This window comes from Kogia breviceps, chromosome 17 (assembly GCF_026419965.1).
Source record: "Kogia breviceps isolate mKogBre1 chromosome 17, mKogBre1 haplotype 1, whole genome shotgun sequence".
Taxonomy (NCBI): domain Eukaryota; kingdom Metazoa; phylum Chordata; class Mammalia; order Artiodactyla; family Physeteridae; genus Kogia; species Kogia breviceps.
The window spans coordinates 13,750,841-13,769,918 of NC_081326.1; the positions used below are offsets into that span (position 1 = coordinate 13,750,841).

General features: G+C 39.2%; 1 protein-coding gene across 3 annotated transcripts in view; it reads right to left on the reverse strand.

Moving 5' to 3' along the window:
• The window catches only part of SLCO5A1 (solute carrier organic anion transporter family member 5A1), a 125,052-nt gene that overhangs the window by 14,691 nt on the left and 91,283 nt on the right, over nucleotides 1-19,078 (reverse strand). For all 3 annotated transcript variants that reach the window (XM_067017347.1, XM_059042699.2, XM_067017346.1), the window contains 2 exons: nucleotides 15,726-15,924; nucleotides 716-875 (listed from right to left, as the gene is read on the reverse strand). In XM_067017347.1, coding sequence (XP_066873448.1) covers nucleotides 716-875; nucleotides 15,726-15,924 — 359 coding nt within the window. The remainder of the gene's footprint in view (nucleotides 1-715; nucleotides 876-15,725; nucleotides 15,925-19,078) is intronic.

A 19,078-nucleotide genomic window follows, 5' to 3' on the forward strand; every position in this document is an offset into this window, starting at 1 on the left:
CTATAGTTTAAAACTCAGAAATCAAATACGACATCCCCAAAACAGGCAGTCAGCAGTATAATCCCATATCGCCTGCACAGAACAAGCAAATGCACTTTAACCTTTTAATGAAAGCAGGCTCCTACAATCTCTTCTTATGCAAAGAATGAAACAAGGCTCAATAAAGAACTGAGTAGACTATGAAAACCTTGTCCCACAGTATTACAGACTATTTATAATTCACGGGGAAGGGAATTCTCAAAATAGCCTATTCTTGAACTGACAGAAATATCTTTACTCTGAAAGTTTTTTTAAAAAGTCTGAACTAATAGTCTATGAAAAATGGCCATTGCCCATCTACAGGCTCTGATCAGGGGAGGTGCTCTCCTATTCTCTTCTATCAGCACCAAATGTGGTCGTCTTGACCTTCAAGTCCATCACAAGGGCCCTGTCAGGGTAACAAAGGAGAAAGCTAGCACTCAACCTTATCAAATTTCACTGGGTTCACAGAATGTAAGCAGGGGAGTGCTGATGTGGAATCAGATCACTATACACAAATGCTCCAATCATCCCTGGAAAAAAAAAAATGATAGAGTATTGCATAATTTTCTTTCCTCTGGGTGTTTGACAGAAGGTATTTTGTAGATTATTTGAAGTTTCTTGAAAAGGGAGACTGAAGCCTTGTGTTTGCATATGAAATCTAACAACAGTACAGGAACTCATGAAATATACTCACCCCGGTGCTCATGTTACCACTATTAACACAGCCAGCCAGACAAGGGTTAAAGTATGTAATTCCATCCGATCCACAGACTGGCTCATACTCGTGTATTTTACAACCACAATTCACATTGCAGCTTCCTGTCAGATTCCTATGAGGCATGGTCAGAGAAGGTCTAAGAAAAAAGAAGAAGTAGACCATGAGTGACATTTGCTAAAATAAAACTCATAGGACAGTTCTTGATGTTCAGTCATGTGTCCGTTTTAGAGAAGATATTCCCATAAAATCAAAGCCATGGTACCTTGACGTAGCACCCTAGATAATTATTTTTATGACTTTAAAACAAAACATACAGAAAAATGTTTCAATTTTCTGGTCCTACAGATTCAGTACGACGTTCGTATCAAATTATTTATCACACCTCGATTCTATCCTCCATCTTGGAGATACGGATCTGAGCTCAGACGTTCTAACCTTCATATAACTAAACTACTCACTATAGACACTTGGCTCTATGTCTTAACAAATTGGATCCTCGATTTCTTTAACTGTAAAATGGAAGAAATACTCTTCTGTGCCAAACTAATAATATCATGAGGAGGATATTAACATGGAATCCATCAATCAGAGTCATCGACATAAGGTCTTTGACCAAAAACTTTAATTATTCTGGAATAAATTATCAAAGAAAGACATGGGACTCTAGAAAATCAGAAGGAGGTGATTTTTCAAAGACCATCCGGAATCACATCACTGGTTTGATTCAGATGACCAGAGAAGAACCATTAAACTCTCCTCTTCCCTCAAGAATGCCCAGATGTGGATTTACAGGCAAACGTGATGGGTTCTGTTTTCTCATGAGATCATGATGTCTGATTCAAAGAAGTGATACAATATTTTAAACTCTAATAAAATCAGTTCAGGCAAGAAATATAAAAGGAGGAAAAGGGACTTCCCTGGCAGTCCAGGGGTTAGGACTCTGCACTTCCAATGCAGGGAGTACGGGTTTGATCCCTGGTTGGGGAACTAAGATCCCACATGCCTCGTGGCCAAAAATCCAAAACATAAAACAGAAGTGATATTGTAACAAATTCAATAGAGACTTTAAAAATGGTCCACATCAAAAAAATCTAAAAAAGGCGGGGAGGGCAGGCAAGTAAGGATATAGGGCCTGAGAAAGAGATGTAAGGAAATGGCTATGGAAAGACAGAGGCAGGCAGGTACCCAGAGGGAATCATGGAAGGATGAAAGGGGCCCTGAGTGCTCACATCCAATGACCTCCTTCCTTTGCTTTCATGACCACCATTTTTAGGTGTCACTGATGACGTACCCTTCCTAAAGCCACATGAACTGGCAATAGCAGATCCTTCACTCACCTGTCCAACTATCCATCCTCCCTCCATTCAGCAGATATTTTGGAATGTCTCTTATGTTCCAGGACTTACCTTTAATGACTATGTTGAGTAACCACTCACCCAGTAGCCTAGTCCATCCCAACCATATGTATTAATCCATAAACATAAAGTGTTGTTTGTTCAAAGGCTTTTCTCCTGTGTCCTCTGTCACACGCTGATAACTGAGTCATCGAATTTTAATGGAAGGAACAAGGTCACAGCAATATTTAAACCTTACCAAGAAAGACTTCCAAAGAGGCAAAAGGAAAATAAACTCTATTCTTCATTCATATCCCTCCACAGAAGAAATTGTCACAAGACTCTCATAATTATTATATTCACCAACTCTTAGAATCATACCATTCGGTAGTTAGAGAAAGCCCGCGCACAGCAATGAAGACCCAATGCAGCCAAATAAATAAATAAATCGAATATAACTTTAAAATGTGATTCGGCACCAGTAGTTCTCACAGGGGCAGCAATTTCAGCAATGTCAGGGGACATTTTTGTCACAACTAAAGGGACGCTACTGGCATCTAGTGGGTAGAGGCCAGGGCTCCTTCTAAAAGTCCAACAATACACAGAACAGCCCCTCCCCAGGATAAGGAATTAACTGACCCAAATCTCAATATACTAAGTCTGAGAAACCCTGTTCTAGACCTATTTCCACATTCCAAGGATGATGAAATGGACATCTAAGGAAGCCAAATGATTCATTATGAGGCTGATCGGTGCTATTTTTTAAAAACATTTATTTATTTATTTATTTTTGGCTGTGTTGGGTCTTAGTTGCAGCCTGCAGGCTCTTTAGTTGTGGCGCGCAGGCTTAGTGGCCCCGCTGCATGTGGGATCTTTGTTCCCCAACCAAGGATTGAACCCACACCCCCTGCGTTGGAAGGCGGATTCTCAACCACTGGACCACCAGGGAAGTCCCGATTAGTGCTATTTTAATTGATATCACATGAAGAGGATTCTGTGTGAATTACTATTATCTTCACTAGTTCTTCAAGAACCAAACTGCAAGCTATGACCAAATAAAAGGGATTTATATGCCTGCATGCTTAGTCACTAAAAATGACACGCTTCAAATCCATACAACAGGGTTTTTACTATGCATATTTAAAAGTTACAAGGAATTTCCTATTAACAGCATGCTTCGTATTCATTTATGACAGCCACTTTTTCAAATGCCTCTCCTTTATGGGTATGTCCACTCAAGAGAAAGGAATCTAAAGAGAATGTCAACAGATGCTCAGAAAACACATCAATGACAGGAAGGCAAAAGCTTTCCTAAGTTCTGGAAACAAAGGTACAGTCCCAGGTCACCCTTGGGTATGCTTGCTTTTCTCAGGAGATCATGGTGTCTGATACAAAGAAATGATACAACGTGGAAAGCTCTAAGAAAATCAAAACAAGCAACAAATATAAATAGCAGTGAAAAGAAAGAGGCATTCATGGAAAATGTCATTCAGGAAAAAGGCCATAGTGGCACACACACAAAAAAAGATGCTGACACAGTTAATCCTTTACACTGTGCTGATTTTTAAAAAATTATTTTTAAGAATAATAATGTCTTGTTTGAATATCACTCACACTCCAGAAGACAGACTGGATTCGAATAATAGTGCAAGTGTTTAAATCTGAGTCACTCCAAGCAACTTCTCATTAGCCTGAGCTAAGACCATCATGGGAGTACAAAATTTACAAGGACTGTAGTATACCACACTCATCCTTGTACAAAGGGACAATACATCACCTTTCTAATAAATGAAAACATTACTGACAAGTTAGCCTTGCAAACAAGAGGCTCATGTTAACTCAGTGTCCGTGTAAGTGTTCTTTCCATGACAGGAACAATGACTCACTAACAAATGCCTTATAACTACATGGACCAAGATGTAAACCTAGGTCACACATGACATTTTACTATAAAAACATGGAATTATAGAATTAGAGAGATGGGAGGAGTCTCTGAGGTTAACTAGTACAACTTACTGATTTTCAAGCCTAGGAAACTATGAAAGGTATAATGACATGCCCCACAATCATTGAGGCTTTAAGAAAACCAGCCATGGGGAGACCAAAATGAATGGAAAAGGGAAGAAGAGCAAGCTTGCTGCCTAATCTTCATTAAATCAATTGCTTAAGGATCAATGTTTATTTAAAGTAACATACAACAATAAAACAGATTGAGGTTTAACATAAGTAAAAATCTCTACCATGGAGCCATTACAGCTGGGTATGTAAGGATACAGTTGCTCTCAAATCACACACATATTCTCGCACACACACACACACACACACACACACAAAATTGTGTCACATCACCCCACCCCAAAACCTAAAGAACGCTTGGACTTCCCCACCTGACACACTTCTACTGCTTTCCACAAATCAAAGAGGAGCCCCTTAACCTTCTTCCTGCTTCCTGTTAATTTTCTCCTTACTAAGAGATATGACAAATAGGGATCCATACATCTTATATTCAAGCCACATGGATTAAAAGAATATGACCCATGCAACAAAAACCTTTCAGGCAAAATATATTAATCAACTAAAAAATGGTATATTTCTCATAATTTCTTAAATTTTTATCAATTTATCTCAGTCTTTAAGGAGACTTCAATTAGAATGTTTCTTTTCAATTCTGCTTAAATTCTTGGCTTTATATTAAAGCCCTTCCTTGGCCAGATATAGCTGTGCAACTTCGGGTTTATAAATAATACTACTATCATCATCATCATTATCATTTAGAACTAACATTTTCATAGTCCTAATTTTACTCCAGGACTTGTACACTGAGATCTCTGTAGAAGTTACCTCATGCATTCCTCATGAGAATGAAAATTATTATGACTGTGTCTCCAACTTTCAGATAATGAAACTGAATATCTGAGAAGATAAGATAGGTACTGTTAAAGTTCACAGAACTAGTAAGAATCAGGGAGGGATTTAAACCCAGTTATCTCTGTCTCCATAGTGTGTACCCTTAAACCCTACAGCAGCGGACCTGCTTTGTGTAATTCATTGGCCATGGTTTTCGAGTCTTCTGTGTGCTCATCCTGCTCAGCACGGCCACAAATAAAAAACTAGGATAAAAAATAAAAAGAGTGGGTTCAATTCCATATCTACAATTCACCAGTGCCATGAACAAATCTAGAGAGACTTCGCTTGTGTTGTAAAACAGAGACCAGGATATCTGTATTGCAGGGTGGATGGGAGGATTAGATAAGTAAATGGATACCCAGCGCCCAGCGAGTTCCTAGCACATAACAGGCACGAAGATACTGATGTGTCTTCTTTATCTACACAGGGCAGAAGCAGGAAGGAATAAAAGTAACACAGTCACAAACACAAAGAGCCCAAAAGGCCTTCATGATGATTTTCTTTGCAAAAAGGAAGATGTCATTTTCTTATTTCCTCATATGGAGAACAGTCAGAAAACTAGAGGAGGGTCCAGTTGCGGGCCTACCATTTAGAAGCTGTATGACCTTAACAGCCTAATAGTCAATGGCTGTCAACACCCCTCCTGCCTACATGAGCGGAGAGAAGCATGATCAACACAGGGGAGTATGTCATAACTCATGGGATAGCTTAGGGTTCCCCGGGACTGTACTCATGGAAGTTACGGTTACTGCATCCAATCATTCTCTTTATCGTTAAAGCTTCCTTTAGCTTTGTAGTCAACAAATTCAAACCAGATATAACTTGAAATTTACATATAATAACCTACAACTTATACAAACCGTCTCTTTAAATCCAGAATCATTTTTAAGAAAATGATGTGTCCCTTGAACGACGTCTTGAAATGCCTTTATTTATTTTTAAAGTAATACATATTCATTGTAGAAAATTTGGAAAATACAAAAGGACTAAAAAGTCAAATTAAACTCACACAGTAATACTACAATCCAGGAATATCCAGCATTATGCTTTTAGTATATTTACTTCCCTTTGCTCTTTTTTCAATATGCATATAAATGAATGTTAATAACATATTGTTATCAAGATTTCACAGAGTGTTCTAAATTCTGTTTTGCCTGCTAACATTATATGATGAACATTTTCTATTGACTATGTGAATATGACGTTATGAGTGGCAAACTTGGCCCCAAGTTTAATAATATAGGTTCAAGGCTTACTGTGTTTAAACAGATATTATATAGTTTTACAGAGTTCCTGTAATTTGTTTAGATCTCAGTTACAAAACTTAAAACTCACTGGAAAGAAAATTTGCTTATATTTTATATCCCCTCGATACTCCTTAAAAAGGAAGTAAAGCAAATTTTGTTTGTATCTCCCAAATAGAGCCAAAAATAGATCAAATCATATACTTACAGCTAGAAATGAACTGTAAGCCTATTAATAAAAGTAGCCAAGATAATCCAGAAACACACATATCTAAGATCCTTTAAGTAAACTACTTTTTCTAAACTTTTCAGGAATTGCCTTTAAAATTAGTAATACCTATAATAAATAAAAGATCTTGAATGGCACCAAAGAAATTAAATAGGAAAAAAAAAACATTCAGAAGGTTAAGTTGTCTGTGAAACACAGAAGAGAGGAATGGTTTAATTAGAGAAATTAGGAATGATCTGGCTAGAAATGCTAGTCACTCAAAGGCTGGTAGTAGAATACTATCTAAATACTGGCAGGATGGCAAGTTCAGGAGTGGTGACAAAGATGATGAAATGTACCTTTGGTGAGTTGCAGCAAAGGTCTGAATTAACAGACAATATTTATGTCTCAGTACCTTGGGACAATAAAACTATATTGAGAGAAGTAACTTGAGAAGAATACCCCAACCCCTGAGATTTTGGACCTGTGGACTGGTGGATCACAGTCATTGCCGAAAATGCTCTCAGAAAACTGAGCAGATGCATCTTCGTCATGTCATAGCTCAAGAAATCATCCCTGGAAAAGTTCTGACCCAGTAACTCAAGTCTCCAAATCAGAAGATGATATAATGGATTTTAGTTTAAGTTCAAAGAGATGACACTTGATGAATGAAAGATAATAAAGCTAGAATTATTAAATGATTTATCAAGACAGTACTGTTGAAAAATTCTGTACATGGACATCAGATTTAATCCCATTTGAAAAAATTATTTGAAGGTAAAGAGCAAACAACTCACATTATACAATGTGTTTATATGAAGTATTGCTTAAGCTACAGTTTTCACTGGCTCCTTTGTCAACAAAATGATTAGGACATATTTCACCTGTGTGAAATACAGTTCAGCAGACACAGAGGGGAAGCAAAACACATTTCTTAATTGAAACTGCAGGGAAATTGTGGATGCTAGGAGAATCAAATCTGAATTTTTTTTCTTTAATTTTTTCATATTGTGGTTAGAACACTTAACATGAGATCTACTCTCTTAACAAAATTTCAAGTGTACAGTACAGTATTGTTGACTACAGGCCCAAAGTTGTACAGCAGATGTCTAGAGCTTAGTCACCTTTTTTGTTGTTACTGTTTTATTTTGTTTTAGAAAAATAAAGATTTATTTTGAAGGGAAGTGAATAAATCTTTAATCTAATCTATACTGAGTGACCAAACCAAGTTAATATTACTGTTTAAATTGCCTAAGGATCAAAGTTTGGCACAATTGTCAATGTTTGCCTACCTCATAAAGACACCTCCCTCTAAATTCAGAAGATAAAGGAAACTGGAGATCTGACATATTGTGGGGTGGGAAGGGCTGTCCAAGGCCATTTAGTGAAGTGGACACGCCTCCTTTCTTGTTCATCTTGCTTTATTAAAACGTTGTTTCCATTGATTAGTCACTCCATGTTTCCCCCTTCCCCCAGACCCAGGCAACCACCATTCTGCTCTTTGATTCTATGAATTTAACTATTTTAGATACTTCATATAAGAGAAATCATCCAGTATTTGTCTTTCTGTGACTGTTTTCTTTCACTTAGCATAATGTCTTCAAGGTCCATCCATTTCGTCGCATATTACAGAATTTCTTTTTTAAGGCTGAATCTTATTCCATTATATGTATATATGACATTTTCTTTATCCTTTCAGCCGCTTATGGACCTTTAGACTGTCTCCATATCTTGGCCATCAAATCTGAATTTTCTAAGGGAACCACTAATAACACATCAGGTTCATTCTACAAAAAAACTGTGACTCCATTTTGGCTCAATAGGAAAAGTTCATCTTTCTAAAACATCCCAACCCCATCCCGGGCACTTAGGTGTCTCTTGAGCACTCGATGCTAATTCAGAGACGGGTTAGTCATTAACTCCTTTAATGTCAGAAAATTCACCACGCTGGTGAACCTGGAGCTTCTCACACACACTTTAATAAATGGAATTGGCTTATATATTGTGCTTTCTTCTTTGTGTTTCTTTTCTTCTTTCAGGACAGTTTAATAATTAAAAACATTACATTCAAAATCAGAGAAACCTGGGTTCCAGTCCTAGCTCTATCATTTTCTAGCTGTGTGACTTTAAGCAAGTTATATGATCCCTCTGAATTTCTTTCTCCTCATATTTAAAATGAGAAAAATAACATTAAATAGTTATTTAACAATTGCTTATTACTGTGGGTTTTATTCCATTTTATCCTCTCTATAATTATAAGAGATCGAGACTATTATTAGCCCATCTTAACGATGAGGAAATTGAGGCACAGAGAGGTTAAGGAATTTGCCAAGTACCTTATTCAATCTTCACAGCAATTCAACACGATCAATACTGTCAGTATCCTTACCCTAAAGGCGTAGAAACCAAGCACAGAAAGATTAACTAATTTGCCCAAACTCACACAGCTAGAAACTGGCAAGGTCAAATATTAGTGCACTATTGAAAGAAATGGATGCATTCTCTATAGCTTTCTGAGTAAGGAGGTGGTGTGTGCACTTAGATGTGTGCTTATATAAAATACAAAATGTATAACAGCACCTCAGTGTAATACTCAGAAAGGATACAAACTCTAAAATAGATAATCTGGGTTTCATTCAGTTCCACTCGTTATTAACTGATGACTTTGGGCAAATCATTTACTCTCTAACCTTAGTTTCTTTAACTGAAATATGTGGTTGATAACACATACAGTGGGGTGATGTTAATAACACATACAGTGGAGTGATGTTGTAAGCAGTATATATAAAAGATATACATGAGTGCCAATCAGCATACCTGAGCCAAACAGGTGTCTAACAAAGGCTCCTTTCTTCACTGCCACCCCGTTCATCTCTCTCTTTATCAGCTTTAAAGGAGAAAAATCCTACATGCAAGGCTCAAAATCATGCAGAACTACCATTTTTACTAGGCAGGCCAACCATGTACTGATGAGCAGGCTGTGCACTGCACAAGAGCACCCAGCCAAGGGAGCAAGGAGAGGCTGAAATGTAGTCCATACCCTGCTTGGAGAAAGGGTCCCATTATTCTTCACACAAAGGTAACCGCTACTGTAAAAGTGTCAAACCTGTGCAGCTGTACCACCCAAAAGTGTTTATACTAATTCAATTTTAACTCTCTTCCTAGAAGTATTTGGGGAGCTAGAGGAATTCTCCAAGGAAACTGGGTTTTTCTTTTGTTAGTTTATAAACTTCGATGAAGTCAGGCTGCAAATATTAGAATGAATGGATCCTTGCAGCAGTCTCTGGCACTGCTAATCAACTTTTCTTTGTTGAATACAACTAAATGAGAAGAAATGTACCATAAGTCATGGATTTACATAACTACAATGTTCATTTACATCAAGTTCTTACTCGTTTCAGCATCACTATATAAGTAATGTCCCAATGCAGAGGTGGATGCCAGACATTCATTGATCTTTTAAAAAGGAAAAAAAATTTGCTTTGCATGATCTAGAAAGGAAGGGAGTAAAGCCAAGAAACTAACTTTTTTCAACACATACTAACTGTTAGATTCTGTGCTGGGAAATATCAAAAACCTTGCCTTACATAATCCTCAAAATCAAAGCTACAAATATTTGTTTATAATATTTAAACACTTCAAACTGGAGATTGAGGATGGAGGAAGGAGACACTGACTTAATTTTCTACCCTTCTGCATTATTTTAATTCTTTCAACCACATGTGTTTTACTTTAATTATGCTTGTAACCAGGTATGATTGACATTATTGCCATTTTATATATGAGGAAACCAAGAGTTAACAATATTAGATAATTTTTTACAAGGTCACATAGCTAGAAAATGATGGCACTATTACTTGCCTTTGAAAATACTACTATCTTTGAGGGGAGAGGGAAGAAAAATTCAAGGAATTCTTACTTGGGACCTCTTTTTTCTCAGTAATAAGGAATACAAGTTTGTCCGACAAGAAAAACAAGCTAGGGTAAGATTAAAAAAACTTGAAGAAAGGAATTTTTTTTTTAATGGACCAATATGAGGCATAGGAAAGGAAGCTGACTAGGGCCAAGTAAATGGATTGCTCAGCAAAGATGAGGGCCTGCTAAGATTGGAACTCATCAATTTGTAATGGAGCAAATCAGCACAATTATATAATTTTTTCCCAGTAGTGCTAGGGAGTCCAGAATCAGTTGATTCAGGATTGGCAAGACTGATGTGGTCTTAAGCAAAAGCTTTAGAAGTCTTGAGGGGACTTGCAGTTTAAAAGCAGGTAAGACATGGAGTCTGCCTTCCACCCCTTCTGAGAAGGCACTTGAAATAAAAGTGAGTATAATGAAAATGAACCGAGCTGGCAAAGAGAAATGGAAAGAGCGACACCAAACTCCATGAAAATAAAAGTGGACAGGCAAAGGTGCATGTGAAATGAGCAGATGCCACCTTGGAGAAGAGCCAGCCTGCCCCATGGAACCTCTACACGACTCTGAATCCAAATCCAGCAGGTGCAACAGGGAGCAAAAGTGACTGCAAAGCTGAAAACAATGTGACTCACTGGAGACCTAAGGGAGAGAAGACTGTATCAGTGGGCCCTTCCACTCTCATACCCACCCCCTCCATCCCCAATTCAGAACCCCAAAATTCATCAGAAAGCTCTTCGAAGGAAATCAGAACAAAATTTAAAAGGTGAGCTTCTACCTTAGATGTTGACAAGTCAGGATAAAACTCCCTCGTTCTTGTGTGTGGTGGGGGGTGAGTGGGGGAGAGGGACACATAACCTGACAGATGCTAAACTGAGTCTTGTCAACCTGTAAAACCCAGAGTAAATGAATAGAAAAATTGAGATTTCAAATAAAATGATAAAATGTAAGACATAGAAACGAAGTAAAAAAATAAATAAATAACTGAATTATATGCGCAGAGAGATCTGAGAAGATATTACTCCTGTTCAAACAACAGCAGGACATTATGAAAAGGGAACACTCAGAATGTAAAAGAAAAAATTATTTTCAAAATTTAAAATTTACATAAAGAATAAAAAAGTAGGTTTGGAAAAATCTCTCATAGCAAAGAAAATATGAAATATGAGAAAACAAGTTAAACATACAGGTAAGGAGTCTGTAAGTTCCAACATCTGAAAAACAGGCGTCCTGGAGAACATAGGGAAAATGAAGTGGAGAACGAGTAAAGATATAGTAGAAGAAAATCTCCCTGAGGTTAAAAGAAAAAAAAGGACATATGTGTTAGATTAAAAGTGTCTAATACAATGAATGAACAAAGCCCTGGGCCAAGACATTCATGCATCTGTCCATTCATTCATCAACAAACTTTGTTGTAGATGGCGGGGCTGCAACTATTATGTAGGCAGCTATAGTAACTGTTCTCAAGGAGCTCATATTTTAGAGACAAAAGACAAGAGCAAAGCAAGTAAACAAGACAATTTCAGATAATGGCACGTGCTACAAGGAAACTGAAGAGGTGATGTAATGAAAAACGAGGGGAGAGTGGGCTCCCTTATATTGGGCAGAGAGGGAAAGTCTCTCTGAGAAAGTGACATTGGAAGAGTCCAGCCAAGACAAAATCAGAGGGTAAAGCATTCCTTATGGAATTTCAGAACACCTTGAATAAAAAATATCCTCAAAACTTCCAAATAAAGTTGATAATGGAGAAATGAGAACTCAGACTGAAATTAAATTTCATTTAAGTATCTGCAACATTAAACACTAAATGACAAAGCAATGGTTTCCAAGTTCTCAGAAAAACAAATGTTTAAACTATAATTCTATACCCACTCCAACTATCATTTAAATGTGAAAGAAGAATAAAGACATTTTAATACACTTATGATTTCAGACAGCTTTTCTTTCCATGAACCATTCCCTAGGAAGTTATCCAAGGATTTTTTCTGGCAAAATGAGGAGTTAACAAATAAATAACTACACAGACAAAACCTAGCGGATACAATTGAGATCTATGAAAGGAAGTTCCAGGATATAAGTTATGCAAAAGAGCAACCAATCCAATTGAAGCAAAATTATGGAGAGTTTCAGAAAAAAAGGATTCAATAAAACAGAAAGTATAATGAGAACTTAAATATATATATGGACAAGATAAACACCAGTAGTAGGAGAAAGAACAGGCCTTTGGAACTCAAGGACAAACACCACAAGAAAGTCGTGGTCCAAATAGGATACAATTTTAAGCAGGTTCCCTTCCCCACCCTACTTAGTAGATGACTACTTCTTCTTCCACCCCCCTCTATTTTCTGGAGAAAATGAACCAAAGGCTCTGGACTTAAGAGCACCACATGATAGAGACCTTTGGCAAGATGCTAGGATGATGACAGAGGAATTTGGTAAAAGTTTGCAAAATGAACAGTAACACCCTAGCCTCTTCCACCCTACTCCCAGCTCTAGAATGCCAGCAGCTAGGCTTACAACCCTGAAACCACCGCAACACAGCCCAAGCCAAGAGATAGGAGCATCCTTCTCTTGAGGAACTGAAGCACCTCAAAGGTAAGACCTCAGGTTCTGACACTGAGCACCCCAATGAAAATGCCAGCTGTCCCCCTGCAATTACCCTACAGTGAGATCCACTAAATGACAAGCCATAATGAGATATAAAATAGTTTATAAAGAATAAGTAGAGAATCAATGAAGGAGAGATAGGAGAAAAAAACTGTGGAGAGAAAATAACAACAATTACATTTTTTAAAAAATTTAAAATGGAAACAAAAGACATGGTCTCCAGACATTAAAAGTTCATCAAGTGCTCAGAGGAAAAAAAAAAAAGTGTATTGTGGTGAAATTTGGGAATACTGGGAATATAAATGGAAACTCCCAGGAAGGAAAAGTAGGGCACATACAAAGGATTGGGAAAAAGAAAGGCCAGAATTCCCATAAGAGCATCAAAAATTAGACAAAAACGGAGTGAAAGCTTTAAATTTTTTAGTGAAAATGATTCATCCAGTCCAAAGTTCTTAACCCAGCCAATTTGGCAATCGAATGTAATTGTTAAAAAAAAAAAAAAAGAGGCTATTTCATGAAAAATCTCCAAAAAAAAAGGTAACAGCCTTGACAGCCTTCCTGTAGCTACTGGAGGATGTGCTCTAACAAAGTGGGGGAGGAAGCCAAAAAAAGAGGCATCCACAGAACCCAGAAAATGAAGGATCAGTACAGAGAGAGGCAAATGAGATTCCTGGGGCAACAGCGGGGCAGCAGGCCCAGAGGGCTCCCATACAGATGACTCCAAGGGGTGCGGAAATGGAATCCTGTATTCATCGGATGGGTGAAAAGTCCTATTGAGATTTCTTGAGCCCTTAGAGGATATTGGAAGGCAGAAGCAGACTCAAAGAAAACAAAGGAAATGAAAATAAGGCAGTGATTTAATTCCAGGAAAATCACTGCTGTACAAAGGAGGAAATCTAATCACGATACAGTACTTGTGCCTCAGCTGCTAACAATACTGTCATAATCATACCATGAAAATATCAGAAAAGGATTTGAGCACAACTTGTGAAGCAAATGCTAGACTCCTCATTTACTAAGACAAGAAGTCATAAATAATGTTTTCATTTGGTTAATTTATACAGTATGCTTTAAAAATATAGAGGTAAACACCAGAAGAGATAGCTAAAAAGGATTTTAAATTATTGCCCCTGGGAAGCAGGGTCAGGAGACTGCTGGTTTTTTCTTGCTAGCTTTTAATATTCTATTTATGTTTTCCAATTGTAGTAAAAATAATTTGATAGAAATTGTTCTTAATGGATTAGTGATGAGTAATAACAATAGCTAGCTATCACTGAGCACTTACTGTGTGCCAGGAGAGCTGTGAGCTTTACGCATGTTTCTTGTGTAATCCTTGCCTGTGATCTTTAGGTCAATAGACTAAACGTTTGGGTCCATGAAAAATTCACATGTTGAAAGCTAACCCCAAACATGATGGTATTTGGAGTTTGGGGCCTTTGGGAGGTGACTGGGTCATGAGGGTGAAGCCCTTATGAATGGGATTAGTGCCCTTACAAAAAGGATCCTAGGGAGATGCCTCACCCCCACCATATGAGGACACAGCCAGAGACAGCCATTTATGATCCAAAAAGCAGGTCCTCACAAGACACCGAATCTGCTAGCACCTTGATCTTGGACTTCCCAGCCTCCGGAATTGTGAGAAATAAACTTCTGTTGTTTCTAAGCCATCTAGTCTACGGTGCTCGCTTACAGCAGCCTGAACGGATTTATAGACTGATACGTGTCAGCCATACCTCAGTTTTGCCCTCTGTAAAATCAGAATAATAATAGTACCTACCTGATTAGGCCTGTTATGAGGATTAATGAGTTAATATACGTAAAGCATTTAGAAGAATGCTTGGCATGCAGTAGTGTTAATATAAGGGTTAGCTACGCTTTGAACATCATCATCATTATTATTATTATTATTGTGACAGACAGTTTCCAACCCAGGTTGTTACATTAAAAAAAAAAGCTCAGAAAAGAATGTATAGGGACTTCCCTGGTGGCACAGTGGTTAAGAATCCACCTGCCATTGCAGGGAACAAGGGTTTGAGCCCTGGTCCAGGAAGATCCCACATGCCGCGGAGCAGCTAAGCCTGCGAGCCACAACTACTGAAGCCCGCGTGCCTAGAGCCTGTGCTCCACAACAAGAGAAGCCACCACAATGAGAAGCCCGTGCAGCGCCACGAAGAGTAGCCCCTGCTCGCCGCAACTAGAGAAAGCCCGCACACAGCAAAGAAGACCCAACACAGCCATAAATAAATAAATAAAAAAGAAAAGAATGTATAGAATGCTACCTTTGGGATATAAAACAGAAAACACTGAAAATACACCTACATAGTTTCTTGTCTAAGGAACATCCTTGGAAGGATACACAAGAGATGAATTAAAGTGGTTCCCTGGTTTGTCTTTGGGGAGAAGTGGGGTGGAGGCCTTGGGCCACACTGTATCTTCACTGAACTTTGTTTTGAAACTATGTGAATGTATTACCTATTCAAAACATTACATTAAAAAAAAAAGAACAGTTTTCATTAAGCCAACTAGCATTTCCTCCTCATGTACTGTAACCCAAATGCCATGGGAGATGCTGCGAGGGTCAAAAGGGACACAGACAACGGAGAGACGGAGGCCTCTGCCCAAGAGGGTGCAGCTCTACCAGGACAGAAACGCAGGCGTAGCGAGCCCGGCATGGAGGCAGGGGAGCAAGCCGAACCCTGGGATCCAAACACCGCAGAGCTTCGCACTTCAGTCATGACCATGATGAGAGGAGACGCCTCTTCCAAGATACTTACCCTGTTGTATACGGGATGTTTATGCCACCTAGATTGATACTTTCACATCCAACAATAAACAGGGTTGAAAAGCATAGTAAAGACACACCACTGCAGATCATCGCTAGCTTTGCAGATTCTCTTGCACCAAGTTTCAATTTTTTTATGATGTAGCCTCCAAGGACAATTCCAACACCGGCACTGGGGACAATGATGACGCCTGGAGAGAAGAAGGGAAGGACGGGATTAATTTGAAGTCATGCATACTATTATTTGTTGTCTAATTATTCTGTTTCTACTTACTTATTAGTCCTAAGGGAAAGAATTTTAAAAACACTATAATCAATAAACCTTTAATGTTTGTGATTTTATAGTACAGCTTATTTTCAACACAAACAGCCAACAAAGGACTCATATCCAGAATGTGCAAAAACTTACAAAGCCATAACATAAAGACAAGCAACCTATTAGAAAGTGAGCAAAACTTAAATGGGCCTTCACCAAGGAGGAAATTCAGCTGACCCATTAACTCCTCAAGGTGTTCAGCCTCCTTACTAAGAGAGAAACACCAATTAAAGCCACAATGAAATACTACTCCATGCCAACCGTGTCAGTAAAAATGTTAAAGTCTGACAATACCACATATTGGCAAAGATACAGAGCAATGGGCGCCCTCTACAAGGCTGGTGGGATGTAAATTGTGACAGACACTTTGAAAGACAGTTTAGCATTATCTGGTAGAGTTGAAGATATAGACACCCTGTGACAGGCAATTCCATTCCTGGATCTATACCCTGAAGAAACTCATGCACATGGAGACCAAAAGAAGTGTACAAGACATCTGAAGCACCATAACAGCCCCAAACTGGAAATAAACCAAACATCCATTAATAGATACATTACATGCAGTAAATTCATATAATGAAATGCTGCTATACAATAATAAAAATGTGGACACATAATCACATACAAACACAATGTTGAAGAAAGGAAGTAAAACACAACAGAAAACATGATCTGACTCTATAAAGTTCAAAAACAGGTAAAACTAAATGATTTGTTTAGAAGTGAATATATAGGTAGTGCAAGTATGAAGAAAAGCCAAGAAGTAAAAATTGCCATAAAAGCCAAGATAGTAGGGGGATGGGCGAGACCCGGAAAGGATACAGGGGCCTCCTGGAGGACTGAAAATACTCCTTTTCATGACCTGGGCAGTGGTTACACAAGTGTTCACTTGATGATTCTTCGTTATCTCTAAGGTTTTTTTGTGAAGTATAGTTGATTTACAATGTTGTGTTAGTTTCAGGTGTATAGCAAAGTGATTCAGTTATATATATATGTATATATATTCTTTTTCATATTCTCTTCCGTTTTTGTTTATTACTGGATTTTTAATATAGTTCCCTGTGCTATACAATAGGACCTTGTTGTTTATCTACTTTATATATAGTAGTGTGTATATGTTAATCCCAAACTCCTAATTTATCCCTTCCCCGCCCTTTCCCCTTTGGTAACCATATGTTTCTTTTTTTTTTTTTTTTTTTTGCGGGCCTCTCACTGTTGTGGCCTCTCCCATTGCGGAGCACAGGCTCCGGACGCGCAGGCTCAGCGGCCACGGCTCACGGGCCCAGCCGCTCAGCGGCACGTGGGATCCTCCCGGACCGGGGCACGAACCCGCGTCCCCTGCATCGGCAGGCGGATTCTCAACCACTGCGCCACCAGGGAAGCCCCATATGTTTCTTTTTTATGTGTGTAAGTCTGTTTCTGTTTTGTACATAAGTTCTTTTGTATTTTATACACACACACACACACACACACACACACACACATACATATATATATATTTTGGCCATGCCACGTGGCATGTGGGATCTTAGTTCCCTGACCAGCAATCGAACCCATGCTCCCTGCAGTGAGAGTGTGAAGTCCTAACCACTGGACCACCAGTGAATTCCCTGTATCATATTTTAGATTCTACATACAAGTGATCTAAGTTTTGATTAATGCACTTCTGTGTGCATTATATTTCACAGTAAAAAGAAAAAGCTAAAAAAATTAGTCATATCGCCTGCCCCACGAACCTTACAATCTAAAAGAGAAATAAACAAAACAAATTAGGGTATAATAAGATACTTACACAAAGGGCAGGGAGAATACAGGAAAAGAAGCACCTGAGTCTTCCCTGGGAGAAATCAGGGAGGACATCACAGAAGTGGCAGTATTTGAGCTGACATTTGACAGATGAGACAGAGTCTGTCCAAAGTGCCAGCACAGAGAAAATATCCTGCACAAAGGAAATATATGCAAAGGGGCAAACGATAACGGAATTGAGGATTCAGAGGAGTCCAAGCTATGGGAGTGTGGAAGTGCAAGCTACTGGGGTGTGGCGGGACATGGGCAAGAGATGTACAGCGAGCGAGAGACCATGAAGGATCACGGAGAGGAGCCCAGGCTGTACCTCTGGGCAATGGGAGGCCACCAAGGTCCAGGTGAGTCACAGCCAGGCTCCACACCGACAGCGCAGCCAACAAGCTGAGGAGGGGACAGGGACACCCGGAAGGTGGCAGGGATCCAGAAAATGAGGAGGAAAGGACCGGGGGAGGGCAGCTCTCGAACCCCACGGTAGACACACCACGTGTGAAGGACCCGGCAGACAATCAGGGAGATACGCCTCACACGGTGGTCCCTGCCCCACGAGCCCAGGAAGAGCTGGTCTGGGACATCCATAACAGGTGGTAGAATTCATGGCATAGAAGGGATGTTCCAAGAAGACTGAGCAAAGTCCGAAGAGCAGAGGAAGATGAAACCTGAAAGGAGATCTTGGCAAGAGCACTGTTAAGGGTGTTGTGAAGGTGGAAGCCAGGCTGCAACAGGTGAAACGGCCAGTCGTGGAGATTTAGAGGCTGGAATTCAGACTCTTTCTAGAACTCAGACTATAAAAGGAAAAGGGGGTATGGGTCTAGAGTTAGAGGGGAGCCAAGGCGGAGCTGGAGCCTGGGGAGTTTTGTTTGTTTGCTGATATACGGAGGGGACTTAAGCATATTTTTATTTTGGCCACACCCTGTGGCTTGCGGGGATCTTAGTTCCCCGACCAGGGATTGAACCTGGCCCCTGGCAGTGAAAGCACCGAGTCCTAACCACTGGACCTCCAGGGAATTCCTTTAAGCATATTTATATGCTCACCAAGAGACCAAAAAGGAATGGGAGATTGAATGGGGAGGAAGAGGGTTATTTAATGTCAAGGCAAGATCCTTAGAAGTCAGGAGAATATAGAATTAGTAGCACAGATGATGAGATTAGCCCCGGAGAGAAAGAGCGAGAACCCTGCATCTGGGCCGGGAATCAGACTTGGGAGCAGGGGGCGGGGGGATAAA